This window comes from Cololabis saira, chromosome 12 (genome assembly GCF_033807715.1).
Source record: "Cololabis saira isolate AMF1-May2022 chromosome 12, fColSai1.1, whole genome shotgun sequence".
NCBI lineage: Eukaryota > Metazoa > Chordata > Actinopteri > Beloniformes > Belonidae > Cololabis > Cololabis saira.
This window is the reverse complement of record NC_084598.1, coordinates 1,760,022-1,782,436: the sequence shown is the minus strand read 5'-3', so window position 1 is coordinate 1,782,436 and position 22,415 is coordinate 1,760,022. Positions and strand designations below refer to the sequence as shown.

Genomic DNA, 22,415 nt, shown 5'->3' with positions numbered 1-22,415 from the left:
CATCAAAGCGGAGGCCGTGATTATTGTAACCAACCAAAAGATGAAACAGCAATATTTAAAACAACCTCTGTGAGTTGTATCATACCTGGATATTCAAATTTTTTTCTTTCATCCTATAATGTATGTATAATTGATGATGTTGATGGCGGAAAGTTGCATGAAGTTAATTCCAGACAAACAAGATTTTTAGGGCCAGTATCAAAGTCTACACATACAGAAATTAAATTTCCATTGCCGTTACGCTGAAGGATATCACACTCCTTTTATGGAATTCCTGCTTGTGCATTGGTGACATAATAAATGACGTTGGGTCCTGGTTCTCCAGTGTTTTCCAGCCAGTGGAAAATCAATCCAATTCTTTGCAGAACCTGTTTGGAACTGGCTCTAGCATCGGCTTAGCACCAGCACTAATTTTGAGTTGATGGAAAAGCCCCTATCAGACAGGTACCAGTGTTGAAGCAGCTGACAAGTGTCTTACTGGTGTGTGTGTGTGTGTGTGTGTGTGTGTGTGTGTGTGTGTGTGTGTGTGTGTGTGTGTGTGTGTGCTTGGATCTCACCGGCTGCCGTCAGCTTGGACTTTACGGTGTTTTTTGCCTCTCCGGCGGTGCTTCTTGCTGGAGGGTGCGGAGCCTCGGGTTCCTGAGTTCACTGCTGCTGAAAAACAACAAACAAACAAACAAGTTTTTTAGATAAAAAAAAAAAGGTGTGAAACTCAGCAAATGCAGGTCCTGAAACTCTGCACAGCAACTACTCTCTGGTGCACCATCCTGACAGTAAATAACTGTTTTGATGTCTTTCAGTCAGGGAGTTTGAGTATCTGCCGATCCTGATTTTTCCCGATCTGATCACTTTTTTTGGCTCCCGATACAATTCCGATACTTTTTTCCCGATCAGATCATTTTGGCAATGAAGTAAAAAAAAAAAAAAGGAGGACTAAAACTCAAATTGTCCCAAGTTTCTTTTATTGTCCATTCTCTCCAACACGGACATATATTTCTTTTCACTGTTTGGATCAAAACAAAGCTTATCAGCACTGGTGCCACAAAATATATAAACATGAAATTGTAAACTAAAACAAAAAGCGCAGAATAGTGCAATAGCAAAAATAAATTAATTTGACTTCAAAGGAGGTAGTTTCTAGGTTGAATGAAAGTTGAATGACATCCAGTCAAACTCACAATCACAATCAATAAGAAAATTAAAATACATTTTGGCTTAACTTTAGTGCAGAATTCTCAACAGCATGACATGATTAGCCGCAGCTTTTCATGGCGGCTGTTCTAGTTTTCTGTCACTGTGTTGTAATGATGTTACGCAGAGCATAGGAACCAAGTGTGGTTGTTCAGAGAGGGACCCTTTACCGTAACACCAGCCCGCAAAATAGCAGTCCGTCATCCCTGTGTTGTTGTCACCGAGAGGACGGATAAACACAACACTACAGTGTGTCTAAGGTTTGTCGTATTTGTCGTTCTTCCACGCGAAATGTCCGCCTGGCTACCTTCACTTTCAAGTTTAGGAGTGTTTCCACACTTCAGACATCGTCTCGGTTTATCTTTTTTTTTTTTTTTTTTTTTATCCCGGTTTTTTCCCCCCATTTTATCACCCAGTGCTCCTACCCTGCACTGAGCTCAGGTCTCCTCCTTAACCTGAGGAGTGAGCAGCAGCTTCTTTTCACCAGACAGGGTGGGGCTTCTCTGGCCAGACGTAGCGCGTGGAAGGATCACGTTATTCCGGCCGGATCCTCCCCACCCCATCTGGCGCCCTGGTTGGCCAGAGGGGGCAGTAGAGCCCAGGACTGCTGCATGTTTTTGTGAGGGTAGCTCACATTAGCTACCCAAGGGAACACGGGGAGAACATGCAAACTCCACACAGAAAGATCCTTTCGCCAACCCCATCCAGGGTGCTGAAGTCATGGGGGAACTAACACGCACTTCAGCGCCCACAGCGACCCAGGACCTTCTTGCTAAGAGACGGCTGCACTACAAGCTGCGCCACCGTGCCCCCCATTGTCTCCGTTTATCTGAGTGTAGGCTAGCTGTTGTTAGCTTTCTGTTAGCCACGCTTCTTTCCCCTCCAGCACAAACGTCTCTTCCAGCCACCGCCCAAAAGCAATATCTTATAAACATCAACTGTCTGTATTGTTAAATACAGTTGTTAAATACAATTGTAAAATGATTTAATAATTAATATATATTAAAAACATTAATAACTAGGTATGTCCCGATACTTTTTTGGCCAAATACCGATGTAATGAAAATGACGCGATCGGAACTACTTTAGCTAAAATAATAACTCTTATTTTGCGCTTCAACATCAACAATATTAAATTCAAACGTTATTAAATAGTGGTTGGATAAGGGGAGTTTATAGGCGACACCAACAGATCATCAGGTTCAACACCGTAGGTGAGAACGAAATCGAGAGTATGATTAAAACAGTGCATCGGTTTGTCCACTTTTTGTGAGATACCCATTGATTCTAGAAGAGAATTGAAAGCTTATTTAAGATTATCGCTTTCAACATCCCTGTGAATATTAAAGTCACCCACTATGATGAATTTATCTGTACTGATCAATAATCCAGATAGGAAATCTGAAAATTCAGACAGAAACTCTAGATAAGCACCAGCAGGAGGCCGGTACACTACCACTAACACAACTGGCTTCTCTGATTTCCAGCTCGGGAGTTTTAGACTAAGCGTGAGGCTTTTGAATGTATTATAATCACATTTAGGTTCAGATTTTGTTTGAAGACTAGAAGACTATAAATTGCTGCGACTCCTCCGCCTCGGCCCGTGCTTCTAGGAATATGATGATTAAAGTAGGCGGGCGGAGTCGATTCATTCAAACTAACATACTCTTCCTCTTGTAGCCATGTTTCTGTTAAATAGAAAATATCACCCCTGGTCTCTGTACTTAGATCATTTACTAATAAAGACTTGGAGCTTAATGATCGTAGTCCACATCAAATTTTTTGCTCTCTAATTGGTACCAAATGCGCATTTATTTAAAGGGGACCTATTATTAAAAACATGTTTTCTCTTGCTTTTACATATAAAAAGTGGTCTCCCCTCAGCTTGCCGACTCGGAGAAGGAGGAAAGCAACCAAATTCTGCAGTGTCTGTACAGCCGCCCTGATGATCCTTCCAGTGTGATGTGGCTTCTACAAACCGTTCAGATTCTGCTCCCTTTCGTTACGTAACCAAAATGCTATTTACATAGGTTGGCCTCCGATGCGTGAAACCACGCCCACAACTAACTCCGCCGGCCGGAGCTTCCGCCATTTTTCCGTAGCGATGTATTGCGTCATTCAGGCAGCCAATCAGCACAGAGCCTCATTATCATAGCCCCGCCCACTCAGAATCCCACATAGATAATGAGGTTAGAGAATAATAATAATAATAATAATAATAATAATAATAATAATAATAATAATAATCATTTGCACTTATATAGCGCCTTTCAAGGAACCCAAGGTTGCTTTACAGAAAAACAGGAAAAGAACAAACAAAACAAAAACACAACTGGGACAAAACAACAGGGAGGGGTTTCACTTAATGGGGAAAGGCCGGGGTGAAAAGGTGGGTTTTGAGTTGTGCTTTGAAACTGTCCAGAGAAGGGGAGTCGTGGATTACGGCAGGGAGAGAGTTCCAGAGGGCGGTACTGTAGTACTGTAGTACTACAGTAGGGGGGGGCAGCAACACTGAAGGCTCTGTCCCCGACGGTATTCAGTTTGGTCCGGGCGATGGAGAGCAGACCAGCGTCTGAAGACTGCAGGTTCCGGGAGGGAATGTGGTGATGAAGGAGGTCAGACAGGTAATGGGGGGCGAGACTGGTGAGGTAGGTGAGTAGGAGAAGTTTGTACTGTATGCGGGTAGCCAGTGGAGGTGAATGAGGGTGGAGGTGGATGGGGGTGGGGGTGATGTGCTGCCAGGGCTTGGTGTGGGTGAGAACCAACTGAGTTCTGCACGTACTGGAGCCTGCCCAAGGTTTTACTTGGAACCCCGGATAGGACTCCATTACAATAGTCCAGTAGGGAGGTGATAAAAACGTGTTTCTGCCACAGAGTCAGAGAGTGAGGGACGGAGACGTGCAATGTTTCTGAGGTGGTAGAAGGCAGATTTGGTGACAGATTTGATGTGTGACTGGAAAGAGAGGGTGGAGTCCAAGATGACGCCCAGGATGAATGCCGTCTGTTCTAATCAGCCCGGGCTTTCCCCAAAACGTCTTCCAATTGTCAATAAAGGCCACGTTGTTTTCTGAACAACACCGAGACAACCAGCGGCAGAGCGATAACATGCGGCTAAACATATCACTGGTCAGATTGGGAAGAGGACCAGAGAAACCTACAGAGTCCAACATGGTTTTGGCGTAGTTACATACCGACACAATATTAACTTTAGTGACTTCCGACTGGCGTAGACAGCTGTCATTAGTGCTGACATGTATGATAACTTTACTAAATTTACGATTACTCTTTGCCAGCAGCTTCAAATTTGCTTCAATGTCGCCCGCTCTGGACCCCGGGATGCAGCTAACTATGGTCGCATGCCTGACTATGGAGTCGCCAATCACCAGGGTCGGTTTCTCAACGGGTGTGTCGCTAAGTGTGGAAAATCGGTTAGACAGATGAAGCGAGTGGTGGTGTTCCGTGCGCCCTTTAGCTTCTTCCGAACTGTCACCCAGCCGCCCTGCCTGGCCGGCTATTCAGGAGCTGCAGGGGAGCGGTTAACAGCAGCTGCTACAGGCCGGTCCGCCGCTATCTTAGCCTGGCTAGCTGACGAGTCTATCGGACTGTGGCCTAGTTGGCGGAACCGGACCTCTAACTGACTGAGCCTCGCCTCCAATTCTACCAATAAACTACACTTCAGACACTTACCGTCTTCGCTAAAGGAGGCATAGGAATAGCTAAACATTTCACACACTGAGCAGCAAAGAGGTGAAACGGTGGGAGAAGAGGAGGACATGCTAAGAGGCTAAAAAATGTACCGGTGATTGGTGACAATTAAAGTTACGGTTAGAATAATATGCGACTGTTGAATTAAAGACAGAAGTTTACCAGATATAGTACTATTTTACCAGAAAAAAATCTAAGTTTAGACAAAAAAGTCTGGAGAAATCAGAGCCTGCAACACCGTACAACGGCAACAGACTGCAAACAACAGGAAGTGACGCAATACGTTACCCAATCAGGATGAAAAATAACAATCTATGTCTACGTCTATGAAGCCAGATGAAACAGAACCGTTGGCTAAACTTCAGACATGTCTTAAGCCCCAGATATACTTGCTGTTGGTGCTTGCGTTCGCGTCCGACCACAAACTGCAATGTCGCTCGCGTAGTATGCGAGGAGGGCACGTTGTACCGTGCTCTCCTCACTGCCCCCTACCGATAGGGGGCAGTGAGGAGAGCAACAGTTGGAAAAGTGATTAAATATTTAGTAGTAGCGGTAGTAGCAGTAGTGGATTTGAACAAAAAACAAGTTTACATGACAACATTGGATGAAGAGGAGATTATAACATTGCTTCATTTGCGATCTCGGCAAAGGAAACGGCACCAGCGACCTCTGTGTCGTCACTTGTGGCCAACCGGTATCCGACCGGGACCAGCCGGTATCCGACCGGGACCAGCCGGTATCCGACCGGGACCAGCCGGTATCCGACCGGGACCAGCCGGTATCAGACCGGGACCAGCACCACTCGTGGCCAGAGGAAGAACTGCAGGTCGCGTACGCGTTCAGTGTCTTTTTGAGAACGTGCACGTCGACGCGTCAAATGAACGCAGGATACGCGTGGCAGCCATGATGCGTACACGGTCTGAACTGCAAGTATATCTCAAGCTTAAGGGGGCGTGGTCCAGTTGGAAAGTGATGTTAATGCAGACCCTCTATAGACAACAGGGACATGCTCCCTGGTTTGCCAAGCAACAGGGCGGCGCCCTGAAAAAAAAGGAGGCTTCCAAACCACTGCTCACGTGACCGAAAGGTTCGTTCATCGTTTTTTGTTTTTTCTTTTACATTTTTTGAACCTGTGAGGTAGAGCAAAGATGAACGACAATCAAAATAAAGGCACACCACATAAGCAGAGTGGGTTGGGACAAATGTCTGGCCCCGCCCCTTTAACCCAGGAGCCACAACAAATACGGGCAAGGGGAGTTAAAGTTGTTGTTTTACATCTACAGAAAACCCTGAAGATATTCAGTGATATCTCCACGATGTCCACCCATCAGCCGGACGACAAAACTTCTTATTTAAATTTAGCATGTCATCTGGACCTTCAACCATGGGACGAATGCATGGACATTACCCTGTCATTCACAGCCCCAGAGTTTAATCCAGGGGCCAGAGCCCAAAATTTCACTTGTCAGCACCACTCAAGGTGACAAAACTTACTTATGATTTTTGAAAAGATCCATGTCTATATATGATATTCTGGTATTATAACCTTCCTGAGTGGCAGCTGGATCATAGTTATCAGCTCATGAAGTTGAGAAAATTACATTTTAGATGCTGGTGCATATCCTGGTTTAGACTCATGTACAGGATTTATCTGTCAATGTTTCACTATATTGTCTTTGGTATAATTTTAAAATGGGACCTTTTAAGCATTCATTCAAGCTAAGATGTGAATCTTTCTGACCAACATAGAGGTCACTGCAGCTCTTTAAACTATAAACAACACACATTTTTACACAATTTTCGCCTAAATGATATACTATCTTTTAGCCCTGTGTCAACTAGGAACAACAGAGACACAAAATACAAAAACTAGAATACTCACAGGACCATAAGGATTCAGGAAATGTATAATATACCCCTACTATATTGTTGTTACCGGTCATTGTGAGCCTTAAACTAGAAGAGCATCATTGGGCTCCTATGAAACTATAACAGACACTAGGCTGATGTCACAAACTGGTCTTTATCATACAAATACACCACATAAAGGACATAACAATGAGATAAGGAACCAGCCTAGTTTTATAAACAACATTAGAACACAAAATACAAAAAATATTAAAAGAAAAAAAAATACAAAAACTGGAATACTCACAGGACCATAAGGATTCAGGAAATGTATAATACACCCAATTTAGAATCATCAATTAACCTGAAGGGGGTGTTAACTTCATGAGCTGATAACTCTGATCCAGCTGCCACTCAGGAAAATTATCATACCAGAATATCATCTATAGACATGGATCTTTTCAAAAATTATAAGTAAGTTTGGTCACCTTGAGTGGTGCTGATATCTGGTCTGGAACATGGACTAGTATGGACATAACCCTGTGATTCACAGCCCCAGAGTTCAGGAGGACAGAGACCCTACAGGACTGTCTCAGAAAATAGAATATTGTGATTTTCTGTAATGCAATTACAAAAACAAAAATGTCATACATTCTGGATTCATTACAAATCAACTGAAATATTGCAAAGCCTTTTATTATTTTAATATTGCTGATCATGGCTTACAGCTTAAGAAAACTCAAATATCCTATCTCAAAACATTAGATTATTCTGGGAATCTTAATCTTAAACTGTAAGCCATAATCAGCAATATTAAAATAATAAAAGGCTTGCAATATTTCAGTTGATTTGTAATGAATCCAGAATGTATGACATTTTTGTTTTTTTAACTGCATTACAGAAAATAAAGAACTTTATCACAATATTCTAATTTTCTGAGACAGTCCTGTAAACTCTGGGTTTGTGAACACCTGGTTCGGTCTCGCATAACTTACCTATCAACATATCGACCTCCGATCCTGCAGCCGAACCGGATCAGACTCACGCTGACTGATATAGACCAGTCCAGCAGCACCAGGGGGAGAACAGCTGATCCGCACCGGCCTGTCGGCCCGTTAGCCTCTTAGCCCCTTCACCTTATTCCCTCCGTCAGCGGCGGTTCTTCCCCGGTCCGGGCCGGCCTGTGTGTTCTGTGTTCGGGTTCAGCACCGAGTCTGGCCCGGGCCCTCGTGTTCTGAATCACGGATCCAACAGCTGTTTGACACCAGACACCGAGCTGTGCGCATGCGCGGTGAGCGACCACGCTGTACAGGGACTGACGGGAGCAGGTGAGAATAAACATTTAACGTATCCGCCCCATGGAGCTGCTGCGATACGTCAACGTCGCCGCCATATTGGATGTGGCAAGACTGCGCTGTAAACTAATACAAGTAAATTGACTTATTTTCATAAAGCGCCTTTCTACAAAGGAATGTACTTTTTACGTCTCATTTATTCATTCACACACGTACGAATATACTTGGGAAACAGCTAGGCACCAAATATAATATATTTAATTTTCTCAGATGGCAAAAATAAGAACTTTATTGATCCCACATAGGAGTAATTCATGTTATATCAGCTATAGAGAACAAGGTAGTGCCGAAAAACAATATATATCCCCCCTCACAAAAATAAGAAAAATAGAGAAACATATTTTCTCATCAACAAAACATATTTGTTGATGATTTGATGATTTAACAGATTTTTTCATTTATTTTATTGTCTGAAAAATGGTTCAAATGTTATTGTATTGTCTGAAAAATGGTTCAAATATGTTATTTTGTTATTTGAAAATTTTTAAATTTGTTTTGTTGATGAGAATGTGTTTCTCTTTATATATTGTTTTTCGGCACTACCTTGCTCTCTATAGCTGATATAACATGAATTACTCCTATGTGGGATCAATAAAGTTCTTATTTTATTTTCCATCTGAGAAAATGTAATATATTATATTTGGTGCCTTACTGTTTCCCAAGTATATTACTGCGTGTGTGAATGAATAAATGAGACGTAAAACGTACATTTCTTTGTAGAAAGGCACTTTATGAAAATAAGATAATTTACTTGTATTAGTTTACAGCGCAGTCTTGAACATCCAATATGGCGGCGACGTTGACGTATCGCAGCAGCTCCATGGGAGGAGGAGGAGACATATGGATATGAGAATAAAGATGGGACTTGTAGATTTTAGCAGAGCTGGGTAGAGTAGCCAAAAATTGTACTCAAGTAAAAGTACTGTTACTTCAGAATAATATGACTCAAGTAGAAGTTAAAAGTAGTCATCCAAATAATTACTTGAGTAAAAGTAAAAAAGTACTTGGTGAAAAAACTACTCAAGTACTGAGTAACTGTTGAGTAACGTCTGATTTATTTTTTTAACACAACCATTCAAACAGACAAAAGTACAAAATAATCATCTTCAGGCAAATTAAATCAATAAAATAAATTAAAAGGAATAAAAAATAAAAAATAGCTTAAATTAAAATAATCTTAAATTGAATTCAAGTACTTTAATAAATAATAAAATAAATAAAATAATAACAGAATAAAAAAATAAATTAAGCACAAAGCACAACATTTTTAGCCTTTGTACTTTTCTTTTTTAACCAGGCAGAACTAGAACAAACATGAACTCATAGAAACTCTGTGTGTGTTTGAGTCTGTGTAAATGTGACAAAACATGCAAAAACAAACATTTTTCCCAAAGAATCACCCAGTGATGTCATGACATTGACGCGTACGTGGATAAAATGGATAAAAGAAAAGTAACAGCTCAACGTAGCCTAATGTAGCGGAGTAAGAGTAACAGTTTCTCCTTCACAAATCTACTCAAGTAAAAGTAAAAAGTATAGTGATTCAAAACTACTCCTAAAAGTACAACATTTCCCAAAACTTACTCAAGTAAGTACTACCCACCTCTGGATTTTAGATATCAGGCAGACGCTATAAGACAATGGACACATGGTCACGTGGCCCGCTGTTTTTTTTTTTTAAATAATTGAATTCAACATTGTATGTATCAAATAACATGTTTTTTCTCTTATTGGTACAACAATACTGGACCAGATCAATGTATTTATTTGCACCATCACCATGACACTCACTCTCATAGAGCACCTTACCATGCACACAGAATCACAGCTCAGTCCCTGTCCTATCCGTGCAAGTGCCTCATTGTTTTACAATTATCATTAAGTACACTAGGTGGATAATTGAGTTTTTTTCACATTTTATTTACTATCTTTAGTATTCTTTATTTTCTACTGTCTTAATCTTTCAGCTGTGTTTTTATATTTTTTTACTTATATTACTTGTTTTCTTACTGTAAGTACCAGTGGCAGCTGGTCAGTAGAGGGTGATAGGGTGCAGCTCCCATCAAATCAAGAAAATAAAAATAAAATAAAAAACATGCCGTAAGATGCATATAATTACGTGGTGGGGGTAAAACAGAGGTTATTATGTTTGGTCCCAAACACCATGGGAAGGGATTAGATGGTGTTGCGATGGCTTCCAGTGCTACTGTGAGAAACCTTGGTGTTATTTTGATCAGGATTTGTGGTTTAAACAGCATATTAATCAAGACAGCATTTTTCCATCTCCATAATATCACAAAGATTAGGAACATCCTCTCCCACAGTGATGTGTAAAAACTAATTCACGTGTTTATATCTTCTAGACTACATTCATGTAATGTTTTATTAGCAGGATGTCCAAGTAATTTGCTGAATAGGCTCCAGCTGATCCAGAATGCAGCAGCACGAGTACTGACAGGAATCAGCAGGAGAGGCCACGTCTCTCCAGTGTTGGCGTCGCTCCATTGGCTACCTGTAAAACTCAGAATCCAATTCAAATTATTATTACTTGTGTATAAAGCCCAAAATGACCAAACTCCTGGTTTCTCCAAGGCCTGATAGTGCCTTACGTTCCTAACAAAGTTCTCCGTTCTCAGAGTGCAGGTTTACTCGTAGTTCCTAGAGTATCCAAATGTAGATTTGGAGGGTGGACGTTCTGCTATCAGGCACCGTTACTATGGAACCAACTTCCAGTTTGGGTTAAGGAGGCTGACACCACCTCCACCTTTAAAACCAAACTTCAAATGTTAGTGTTCAGTAAAAAAAACTGAATACTTTCCAAAGTATTTTACCCAAGACTGTCTGTATTTGACTATAACTTGAGGCCATTGTTTTGTAACTGCAGAAAAGCAGAAAGCTGTTGTTTCAGCCCGTTGCATTTAGCTAAGTGATCTCTGCTGGGTTGACTTCTGGTATTTCACCACACTCTGTGCTCTGAAGCGTCAGCGTTGTTATTGCCCACATTTTAAGACCACACACGGTAAAGACCTGCGGGTCTACCTGCGTGAGTCCATCGAGCAGAATTATGAGCGTTCAACTCCGTACAACCAAAGTTGCAGACAATGTGTATCCAACCCATCCCGGTCAGATATGGGTACAGACCGAAACGCGCCTCCCCTAGGTAGTGCAATCCTCAAAATCTGTGTTGTCCCTTGGTAAATCTGTCTGCCAGGTCCTAGCCCTGACTGACACTTCCAGAAAACACAGCTACAGCTGCTCCATCCGTAAATGAAGAATTCACTCAAACTCCTCGCTCTGCTGGACGAGGAGGTGGTACAGACTTTTTAACGTCCAAAAAGTGGATTTTCACATCCATCTGTTCCATTTCTAACTCCTCATCACTCAAAAATAAAAAAATATAATGCAGTAAAGATCTCTAAGCCCTCTACTGCATACATTCTGGTCAACATAGAGGCATCATAGATGATTTCATCTCTGAACTGGACATGATTCTCTCTGACATTCCTGATGATGCTCTCCACTAATTATACTGGGAGACATGAACATTCACATTGGTAAAAACAGGCTAATGAGTTTCTGGCTCTCATCCACTCTTTCAATCTTCCACTGGTCCAGACTCCTCCAACACCAGTGTTGTGCTGAAAAATAGTAACTAGTTACTGTTTCTAGTTACTTCATTAAAAAGTAACTCAGTTAGTAACTCAGTTACTTAGAGAAGTGGTAATGAGGTACTATGAAAAGTAACTTTTTAGTTACTTAAAAAAAAACATTATTATTATTATTTCCCCCCTCCCTGTTTTTATGGCATTAATCACATGCACTCAACACCAGGGGGGGGAGGGGGTCCCACATCACCCGCGTTCCCTCACCGGCCTGGGATAGGTGGGTCTGGATACCCGGGCCTGGCGGGGCTCGCCGTGCAGCCTGGGGCGCCTTCTGGCGGTGCTGGACCCCCCCGGGGAGGGGGAAACGGTGCGTGATTGTGTGTCTGTGTCGGTGAGAATGCGGTATGGAAGGGTCCTGCCATGGAGGATTTGGGCCTCCATTGGCAGGACATCAAAACTTAATAATTTATCAATATTATATTATACAAAGATGGTTATTATTATTATTATTATTATTATTATTATTAGTATTATTATTATGTATAGTATATCATATTATTATTAGTATAGATATCGGATAGGTGAATGGATGAATGAATGGGATGCCTGGGTCTGGGGCCCTCCGTTATCGGGCCTGCACGGGTGTCGCCTTGTTGGGGGGTTCCCTCTCTCCGGGCCCGTCTCCGGTCCCCCCCGCTGCCTCTGCGGCGGGGCGCCCCTCTGGTCTTGGAGGGCCACTTTCGTGGGGGGCGGGTGCGCCTGCCCGCGTCGGCGGCCGGGGCGGCTCTGTCTCTCCGGGCAGGCTGGCCCCCTGCCGGGTGGGGGTCGTTGGCCTGAAGGGTGAGGGCCTCCTGGCCGGGTGGCCGGGGATTGCCTGGGTCGCGGTCCGCCGCAGCGGGATCCCTGGCTGCTTCTTCCCGCGCCGTGGGGGCCCCACCCGCGGGCCCCCTCGGCCGCCGCCGGGGGGGGGGGGGGGGCGGCCTAGCAGGCGGTGGGTTGCCTCCCTCCTACTTCTCCCCTCTGTGGGGTTGCCGGTGGCCTGGGTTCCGGGCTCTTCCGTGTCGGCCTCTGGTCTCGCGGGTGGCGGGGTTGCTCCCCCCCCTCCCCCACTATAGATACACTTCAGGTGGAACTTTGTTTGGTTTATTACACACACACACACACACACACACACACACACACACACACACACACACACACACACACACACACACACACACACACACACATGATCATATACATACACACACACACACATAGACATACACACTGGCTTGTTCACCTGCATGCTGGCTCTCTAGTTTTTGGGGTTAGGTAGCGGTAGCGGTAGCTTAGCTCAGACTGCGATCAGATCTCAAGATTTAGGTCGATTGCTGTTATTGTCTTGGTTGGCTCCGTGCCGGTTTCGTGCTTTGTTTGTGGTTTTTTGTTGCAGATTTCCAGTGCTTGACGTGTGTTTCCGTGTGTTCCTGCTTCCTGGATTGGCAGTGGATGTCGTCACCCCCCCCCCCCAAAAAAAAAAAAAAAAAAAATCACTGGGTTTGTATGTGTATATTTATGTATGTGTACGCATATGTATGCGTATATATATGTATATATATTAAATATAGTAATAATGCACATATATATACTTTTGGTTTCTACCGTCATGGTATCAATCATTAATGTGTGCAGACAAGGGGAAAAGAGAAAAAAAACAAAAAAAAAAAACATTATTTTAAACGCTCCCATTAATGCCCCTCTAGCCTTCATTTCAGCAGGTACTGTATGGAGAATAATACAAAGTGTTGATCAACTTGACAGTTTCAATTCATTTGCATTCACATCACTGAAATCTGCTAAGCATTATGGTTTGTACAAACAAATCTGACACAAACAAAAGCTATTTTTAAATGGCAATTTATTTAAGTCAGTCATAAGCTGAATAAACGCGGGATTTTCTAAAACATCATAGCCTAATAAAAGCCTTTTTTTCCTTTCTAAATGACCTCTGAAATAAATAACACAAAACTATTAACAAGCTGAATATATAGGCTATTATTCAGAATAAAAGTGCAAAATAACTTCCAATGTCTTCTTTAGCTCATTTTCCATTTTTGTATATTCCTTATCCAAGTATGCTGCTAACACTATTGAACTGTTGAAACTAACTTTTCTAACTCTGCATGAGCCGTGCTAACATCACGTTTTAGTGGATCTCTTTGAGAGGAAGATCACCTCAGTAGTTGTTGAAAGGGCTGACAAAGGTGTCAGACTCACTAACGGGGCTGACGCTGGCACAGAGGACTCATTATATCACACTTCATGATTAGTTTTTGTAGTTTAAAAAAAAAAACTGGAATAGTGATGGAAATATCGGCCTTGGCCTGGGTACAGACTCATATTTTGTCCCTGAAAGAATATCTGGTGTCACAATGACCTGCTTATCAGAATCATAGTTTATTTTGTGGTGTTCAAAATCCCTTAGCATTTCTTATTCCGTGTCATTCCTGCATCGAGATCCCTGATGTATGTTTTGACGCACTTGCATGCAACCGATTAATTAAATCTATCTCTCTCAAGTGTCATTCCTAGTAATCTACAGGACTGTCTCAGAAATTATTATTTTTATTATTATTTTATTATTATTTTAATATTGCTGATCATGGCTTACAGCTTAAGAAAACTCAAATATCCTTTCTCAAAAAATTTGAATATTCTGGGAATCTTAATCTTAAACTGTAAACCATAATCAGCAATATTAAAATAATAAAAGGCTTGCAATATTTCAGTTTATTTGTAATGAATCCAGAATGTATGACATTTTTGTTTTTTTTAATTGCATTACAGAAAATAAAGAACTTTATCACAATATTCTAACAGTCCTGTAAATGCATTCAGTTTCAGTCCGGATAGTCACCTGGTGGTTTAAACATGTTGTACAAACATGTTAGTACGTTTTTTCACTCATCAAAATGTGTCTTTTCAGAAATACGAGGACAGGTGAAGAGGTGTAAAATTGCTCCGTCTCCATCTGCAGGAATCAAACAAAACTACCAAACTAAAGGTGAAATTAATTTATTGTGACCAACTATTTTCATGGTTGTTTCGGAGACGGAAAAAACAGAAGTCTGTAAATGTCTGGAAGCCTCTGACCAATCACCTGCTGGTGTTTATGGAGCTGGAAGCTGATTGGTCTGTGTGAGTTCGGGGCCGTTTGCGCTGCAGCTGCTCTGATTGGTGAGCGTCTCTGAAGCCCTCGGAGGTGATCTGGTAGGGAACAGCTGCATTGGGCTGACCTGGAGACTTCAACACGGCCACCACCCGCTGGGAGCCCTCCCAGTGTAACCCCAGCCTGACGTTGGGGGCGTGGCCCCAGGTGTCCCCCAGGGCCGGCACCAGCTGGGCCTGGCCGCCCCGCAGCCGGGTGGTCATCTGGTTGGTGATTAACACGGCCACGTCGTTAGACGTTGCCATGGCGATGAGCCGCTGAGCGAGGCCCTGGAGGATGCGTGTTCTCAATGAGAGGTCATTGAGCTGCTGTCGGAACGGGAAGGTCACGCTGTCGATCACCAGGAGGCGGAGCTTCGGCCTGTCCCTCAGGAACTCTGGCAGCAGGTGGAGCTGAGCCAGCAGCTCCGCGTAGTCATGGCAACGCACCTGGAAGAGAGGAAGCAGGCACCCAATCAGAACCAGGATGAGCAGCGGGACTGTATCGTGACAACCAGAGCTGTGCTCAGTTGTTACTACAGGTGGGTAAAAATATCGAAAAATCGATGCATCGCAATTATCCCCGCCCTGGTTCAATATGGATTAAGCAAAGCCTCTGAATGGATTCACCTCCTGGCCATTGGGGGCGCTGTGCACAGCATTTTCTTATGATTCGCGTTCAGAGGTGGTAGTAACGAGTTACATTTACTCCGTTACATTTACTTGAGTAAGTTTTGGGAAATGTTGTACTTTTAGGAGTAGTTTGGAATCACTATACTTTTTACTTTTACTTGAGTAGATTTGTGAAGAAGAAACTGTTCCTCTTCCTCCGCTACATTAGGCTACGTTGAGCTGTTACTTTTCTTTTATCCCTTTTATCCGCGTACGCGTCAATCTCATGACATCACTGGGTGATTCTTTGGGAAAAATGTTTGTTTTTGCATGTTTTGTCACATTTACACAGACTCAAACACACACAGAGTTTCTATGAGTTCATGTTTGTTCTAGTTCTGCCTGGTTAAAAAAGAAAAGTACAAAGGTTGGAAATTTTGTGCTACTTGTGCTTAATTTATTTTTTATTCTGTTATTATTTTATTTATTAAAGTACTTGAATTTACTTTAAGATTATTTTAATTTATTTTATTATTTTATTGATTTAATTTGCCTGAAGATGATTATTTTGTACCTTTGTCTGTTTGAATGGTTGTGTTAAAAAAATAAATCAGACGTTACTCAACAGTTACTCAGTACTTGAGTAGTTTTTTCACCAAGTACTTTTTTACTTTTACTCAAGTAATTATTTGGATGACTACTTTTTACTTCTACTTGAGTCATATTATTCTGAAGTAACAGTACTTTTACTTGAGTACAATTTTTGGCTCCTCTACCAGCTCTGTTCGCGTTTTGTGGACGGTGGCTGCACGCGAGCAAACAACGACGATGGCAAGCGGAAAATCTTTCAGATCAGACGTTTGGACTCATTTTGAATTCCCATTTAAAGAAGGAACACGAGAAGCGGAGAAAAGTAGGGTGGTGTGTAAAGCCCCTTTCACAGAGAGGGCACAAAGCGCAGACCGCCACTGTCGATCCCATTCATTGTGTATGTGCTGCCGCGGCGCAAGAGCAGACCGCTCTGCCGCCGAGCTCGGAGCGCGCTGGCCGCTGCGTTTGCGCCGCGCCTGCCTGCCTGAATTGAAAAAATTTTCATTTCACTGCGCTGCGCTGAGACGACATCCAATTGGAGAGAAGGGAGAAGAGAGAAAGTTGTGTCCAATAGGAGAGAAGGTGGTGGAGGTTCTACCCTACCCAGGGGTGGGCGCGGCACAAACCACGCTCTATGTTAAAGCAGCTTAAGTTGTGCCAGGCAGAACTAAAATACAACAGCAACAGGACAAACCTGCAGATCATGTTGACACAGAACTGTCATGTGTGTTTTTTTATTTGAACTTTTGTACTACAGTACAAATGCACAAGTGAGCCATTATGGTGCTGCTAAGTTTAATTGCTCAGTTCATTTCTATATGAAGTAACATGCCATGTGTTATAGGCATGAAAATAAAAATAATGAAAAATTGCCAACAGGTACGGAAGAGTATTAGGGCCAGGCAAGAGAAAAAAAATTTGAGAGTGGAAGATTTTTTTTATTGTGCACTTCGAGAAAAAAGTCAAAATGTCGAGATTAATGTTGAAATACAATTTTGAGAAAAAAGTTGAAATTTTGTGAATAAAGTTGAAATTTCGCCTTTTTTCTCGACATTTCAACTTTTTTCTCAAAATTCTACTTCAACAATATTCTCGACATTTCGACTTTTTTCTCGACATTTCGACTTTATTGACGAAATTTTGCCTTTTTTTTCAACATTTCGACTTTTTTCTCGAAATTCTACTTCAACATTAATCTCGACTTTTCAACTTTTTTCTCGACATTTTGACTTTTTTCTTGAAGTGCATTATGAAAAAAAAATCTTCCTCCTCTAAAATATTATTTGTATTTTTCTCCTGCCTGGCCCTGATACTCTTCCGTATATACGTGTATTTCTACGCGTTACTGAATCGACATTGAAGCATTTAAATCAATATTGAATCAAATGGATATGGAATGGAAACCTAAAGAGTGGAAATTGAATGGAATGGTGAGGTTGTTAACAATCCCCAGCCCTAGTTGTTACCAGGAAGATGTTGGACAGGATGGTTTCCACGGTGAACGTCTCCATGGCAGCTCGTTGGTCCTGGTCTCCAGCCAGCAGAGAGCAGTGTGTGACGGTGGCGGCAGCGATGTCTACCACTCTCTGGAGGACGAAGCTCCCCTCCGTGTCCATGAACATCACCTGACCTTCCAGTCCTCCCAAGCAGCGCGGCACCTGCACGTTCACCGCTGCCTGCAGACTGGAGACAACACACAGCAACAGGTCAGGGGGGGGGTCAGGGGGGTCAGAGAGAGGGAGGAGGTTAGGGGGGGGGGGGTCAGAGAGAGAGAGGAGGTTAATAGGGGGGGGTCAGAGAGAGGTCAGAGTTTTGACTAACGCGGTTCCAGTGCTAGTTTGGGGCTGGTACTAGAGTTTTTTTGCTTTTGCTTTTTTTCTAAGAAAACTGGAGCTATTCCGCCTCCAAAACCATGCTGGGCCAAATGCAAGAACCATTATATGTCAATCATGTAAACAATGAATTATTGGATGTCTTCAAATGGTTTCAACTGAACAAGCTTACTCTTAATATTAAAAAAATGCAACTTCATGATTTTTAGTAACAAAAACAAAACATTTCCCAAAGAAAAGAATTATAATCAATGGATCTGAAATTTGCCAGGTTACTCATACTAAATTCTTGGGTGTCTTTATCGATGATCATTTAAATTGGAAACAACATATTGATACGGTATGCATGAAATCTATGAAGATGCTTGGTATTTTGAGAAAAGTTTGTCCTTTTGTTCTTCCTTCCTCTCATTTAACTCTCTATTATAGTTTAATCTTCCCTCATCTTAATTACTGCAACATTGTTTGGGCTTTGACACATTCAACATATATTAATAAATTATTGATCATTCAAAAAAGGTTTCTCAGAATGATATCACACGCAAACAGATATGAGCCATCTGCTCCCCTTTTCATTAATTATTCATTATTATCCATCAATAAAATTAACATTTTTAAAACATGTTTATTTATGTTCAAATTAAAAAAAATATATACAAGATCTTCCTTCTTCTTTTCATAATTTCTTTTGTGTTAGTTCCGATATTCATTCTTATGCCACAAGGAATAAAGATGATTTTAATTTACCGTTTTGTAGAACATTAAACATCAATCTTTCACCACTTGTGGAATTCACTCAATAAATCTCTTAAATCATCACCATCCTTTCCAATATTCAAAATTCATCTTTGTAGTGTTTATTATTTAATCTGAGTTACATTTTCTTTTGTGTCTTTTGTTTTTTTACTCCCCCTTGTGTAGCTTTTGTTGTGTTTTTTATTCATATAAGGAAAGGATTGTATAGAAGCCACAAGGCTTCTTCCTTTCCTTCATGTTATTTCAATGTTTTTACATTCATTTTTCAAATTGTCTTATATTACTAAATAAATAAACTAAACTAAACTAAACTAAAATAACCTAAACATTCCGTCGTGGCAGAGGCCCTGGTGATAGTAAACAACCAAATCTATGCAACTGCTGTATTTAAACCACCTCTGTGAGTTTAAAACAAATGTCATACCGAGCAATCAAATATACATCTACTGTACAGGAAATATGTGACTTTGAAAAGACTTATTTTCATCATTTTCATGCAATGGATTGTCTTTGACTGGGCTGATCTGGACTGGACTGGACTGGACTGGACTGGTTTTTACTGGACAGAACTGGACTGAACTGGACCAAACACACAGGGTTGTCTTTTAAAGACAACAACAAAGTTCCTTCAGGTGACTTTCAAGTTAGAGTACGAATAAAAAGTGAATTAAAATGACAGTTTCTAACACTCTTTTATTTAACATGTTTTTATCAGCAAACACCTCCACAAAGGTGCTTTTTCTACCATCAAATGTTACAAGTGTCTGCAACCAATAAGGGGCGGGGCCCGAGACAAAAATACCTGGGGCCTCATTTAAAATCGAGTCCGTAGAATTCATACTAAAAGTGCACGTACACCCAATGGCGGGCGCAAAAAAAATCTGGATCTATAAAACCGCGTGCACGCAGACTTCCACGCAATGTTCCCTTTATAAATCACAGTCCACTCCAGCTGGAAAGTTGCGCAGCTGAATCCGCCTCATATCCCGCCCTCTACACGCCCACTTCATACCAAAAATGGTATGTTTTTGCATATGAATGAGCCTGCTGAGCATGTGCAGTGGCTTCCTGCAGCCTGTTTGGCGTCAGAATGAATGAGAGGGTGTCCAGCCACGCACGGTGCCACTGAATTTCACTGAGATCTGAGATGGAGATGTTGTGGATGAGGTGGAGGACAGGAAAACCACATTATTTTGTGGTCACAGTAAAAGTAGAAAAATAAATAGTATAAAATACAGCGAGTGAGAGGCAGCACGGCGTTGCTGCGCGGAACGCCGTGAGTGCCCCGGGCGCAACAGGGGGGGGCATGTCCCCCCGTCTTTTCAAAATCATGTTTTTGTCCCCCCCACTTTTTATAGTTTAAAAACTAACAGTAGGATCAGCCATTAACTGCAAATCACACCCTGTGCGAAGGGCCCGGCAGCCCCGCTTCACCCCCCGCTCCCCGTCCTCCTCTCCTCCCTCCCCTCAGAGCTGCTCAGGGCGGGTTTATGGTTCCGCGTCACCAACGCAGAGCCTACGGCGTAGCTGCGCGTCGCCGCGTACCCTACGCCGTAGGCTCTGCGTCGTTTTAATGCAGGACCCTAATTTAGGCTTACACCCGCACCTAAAGGTTTCACGCGCGCGTAAAACTCATTATATATATAAAAAAATCTGTGTCCCTTTAGGGAAGAAATGAGAGGCTCCGTGGAGCCCCTAAACGCTATACGAAGCCCCTCATTTGTTCTGTCGTAAAGCGGTGGGTGATGAGGAGGCTGCAGCTGCAGCAGCACCAGAGTCCTGACTGATGCTGGGCTTCACAGACAGAGGGACACGATCAGCGCTATTTTATTATAAGTCTGATATATGTTGTGATATGTGATGACATTATTAAGAGTATGACATGAATCTGGCTTCATTTCACCACCTCAAACCCTGCGTCGCCAGTTCCTCGTGTCTTAAGTAAATTCTTACGGGAGGGTCTGGGTTGCCGTAGGGATACGCAGATTTTTCGGTTAGTTTTTTCTTTTTAGATCCGAGGCTTTGCGTAGATGCCAGCTTCCGCAACTTTCAGGCGCTTTTTCTGCGCAAGCAAGCTTTATAGATGAGGCCCCAGATCTCAATGTTCTTAGCTCTGTGTGTGTGTGTGTGTGTGTGTGTGTGTGTGTGTGTGTGTGTGTGTGTGTGTGTTCCTCGCCTCAGCTGGGTTTTTCCAACTCCTGGAGCTCCACAGATTTCCGTTGTCTTCCCCAGAGGAAGTCCTCCTCCTAAAGCGTCGTCTAGCTGTGAGGAGGATGTCTTGATGCTCCCGAGTTCCTCCTCCTTGTGCAGGAGCTCCAGAGCTGTGAGAGGGGCTGCTGCTCCTCCTCCTCCTCCTCCTCCTCCTCCGTTCTGCACAGCTTGCAGCAGCTCTAGGGTCTCCTGCTCAGACAGTCCGGCCTCTGCAACCAGTCACACAGATGAAACTGCCTGTTGAATTCCTGAAATCTCCTGGAATCTGAAGTTTACTGAAATCCAGTACTGGAGTTGTAAAAATAAATCAGGGGGGTTGGTGGATTTGATCATATGGGGACAGATAATTTGTGCTGATTACAAATAATATAATATATTACAAATAATAGCAGTGACCAAAACACCTGCAGAAATACTGCAGGAATGACATAGCAGCAGTTAAATGCAGCATTCTGTAAGCTTTAAATATCCACTGGGCTTACATCAAATACATCAAAACACAACAATAAAAAACACTTTTCTGAACTTATCAATATGACTCTGTCCTTCACAGGATAAGTCAAATGGATCACTGCAAAAACTCACAATCTTAACAAGAATATTTGTCTTATTTCTAGTTAAAATGTCTCATTTTAGTAAAAAAAATCTCATTACACTTAAAACAAGACTCATCACTGGAAAAAACAACAATTTTCACCTGTTTCAAGTAGATTTTCAAGATTTTTTTGCTTGTAATGAGAAGATTTTTTTTTACTTATTTCAAGTGAAAATTTACAGGTGAAAATTGTCAAATAAGTTATTTTTCTGGTGATGACTCTAAATGTTGAAATAGCAGTAATACCACATTCATTGATGAAATTACATTTTTATCCTCCTGAGATGTGGATAAATGTGTCAGCCCTTCAGTAAATGACTCATTTTTAACGTATCCCTAATTTCGCACATGTAAAACATGCCTGACTGAACTGGACCACATGTAAACTGAAGTCTATGGTCAGATCTGATCAATAAAGGAACGACCTCATCAGTTTATTGATGAGCTCCAGACCCAGTGAGATCGGTCCGTTTCTGAATCAATGGAGTCTGTATTTATTTCAGGGTATAAGAGTTGGAGTACATGTATGTTTCATGAAAACTAAAGCCTGATTTATGGTTCCGCGTCAAATCGACGGCGAAACCTGCGGCGTAGGGCGCGCGTCGCCGCGTACCCTACGCTATAAGATCTGCGTTGGTGTGACGCGGAACCATAAATCCGCCATACCGCGGAGCTGCGGCGGTACCTGCGCTGAGCTTCTGGGGGTTCGGGGGGAGAAGGTCGGCGGTGAACTGGAAACCAGCGCGAACCAGTTTCACCTTCAAGCTTTGACTCAGACACAAACTGGAGACTCGTCGCAGCATCCTCTCAGATATATACAGGTGTATATAAACCGCTGTGTACTGTACATCTACGGCAGCATCCTCACAGAGAACTCCTATTTACCGCTGCAGCCTGACATCCGCCGGCACTTTTCAAAATAAGA

At 42.3% G+C, this 22,415-nt stretch overlaps 2 protein-coding genes across 3 annotated transcripts in view; both read right to left on the bottom strand.

Moving 5' to 3' along the window:
* Positions 1-8,094, bottom strand: part of srpk3 (SRSF protein kinase 3) — a 53,953-nt gene extending 45,859 nt beyond the window's left edge. The window contains exons 1-2 of one of the 2 annotated variants that reach the window (XM_061735152.1): positions 7,740-8,094; positions 558-654 (exon numbers count right to left, since the gene is read on the bottom strand). In XM_061735152.1, coding sequence (XP_061591136.1) covers positions 558-654; positions 7,740-7,749 — 107 coding nt within the window. In that variant the 5' untranslated portion in view covers positions 7,750-8,094. The remainder of the gene's footprint in view (positions 1-557; positions 655-7,739) is intronic. The other variant, XM_061735153.1, reaches the window with a different exon arrangement.
* Positions 8,095-13,668: 5,574 nt separating this feature from the next.
* rad51c (RAD51 paralog C) lies at positions 13,669-22,364 on the bottom strand. Its single transcript, XM_061734668.1, has 4 exons — positions 22,176-22,364; positions 20,861-21,104; positions 17,563-17,779; positions 13,669-15,343 (listed from the first exon to the last, which is right to left on the bottom strand). Exons 1-4 carry the CDS (start codon positions 22,291-22,293, stop codon positions 14,843-14,845), a joined length of 1,080 nt encoding a protein of 359 aa, XP_061590652.1. The 5' UTR covers positions 22,294-22,364; the 3' UTR covers positions 13,669-14,842.
* Between the last annotated feature and the right edge of the window lie 51 nt (positions 22,365-22,415).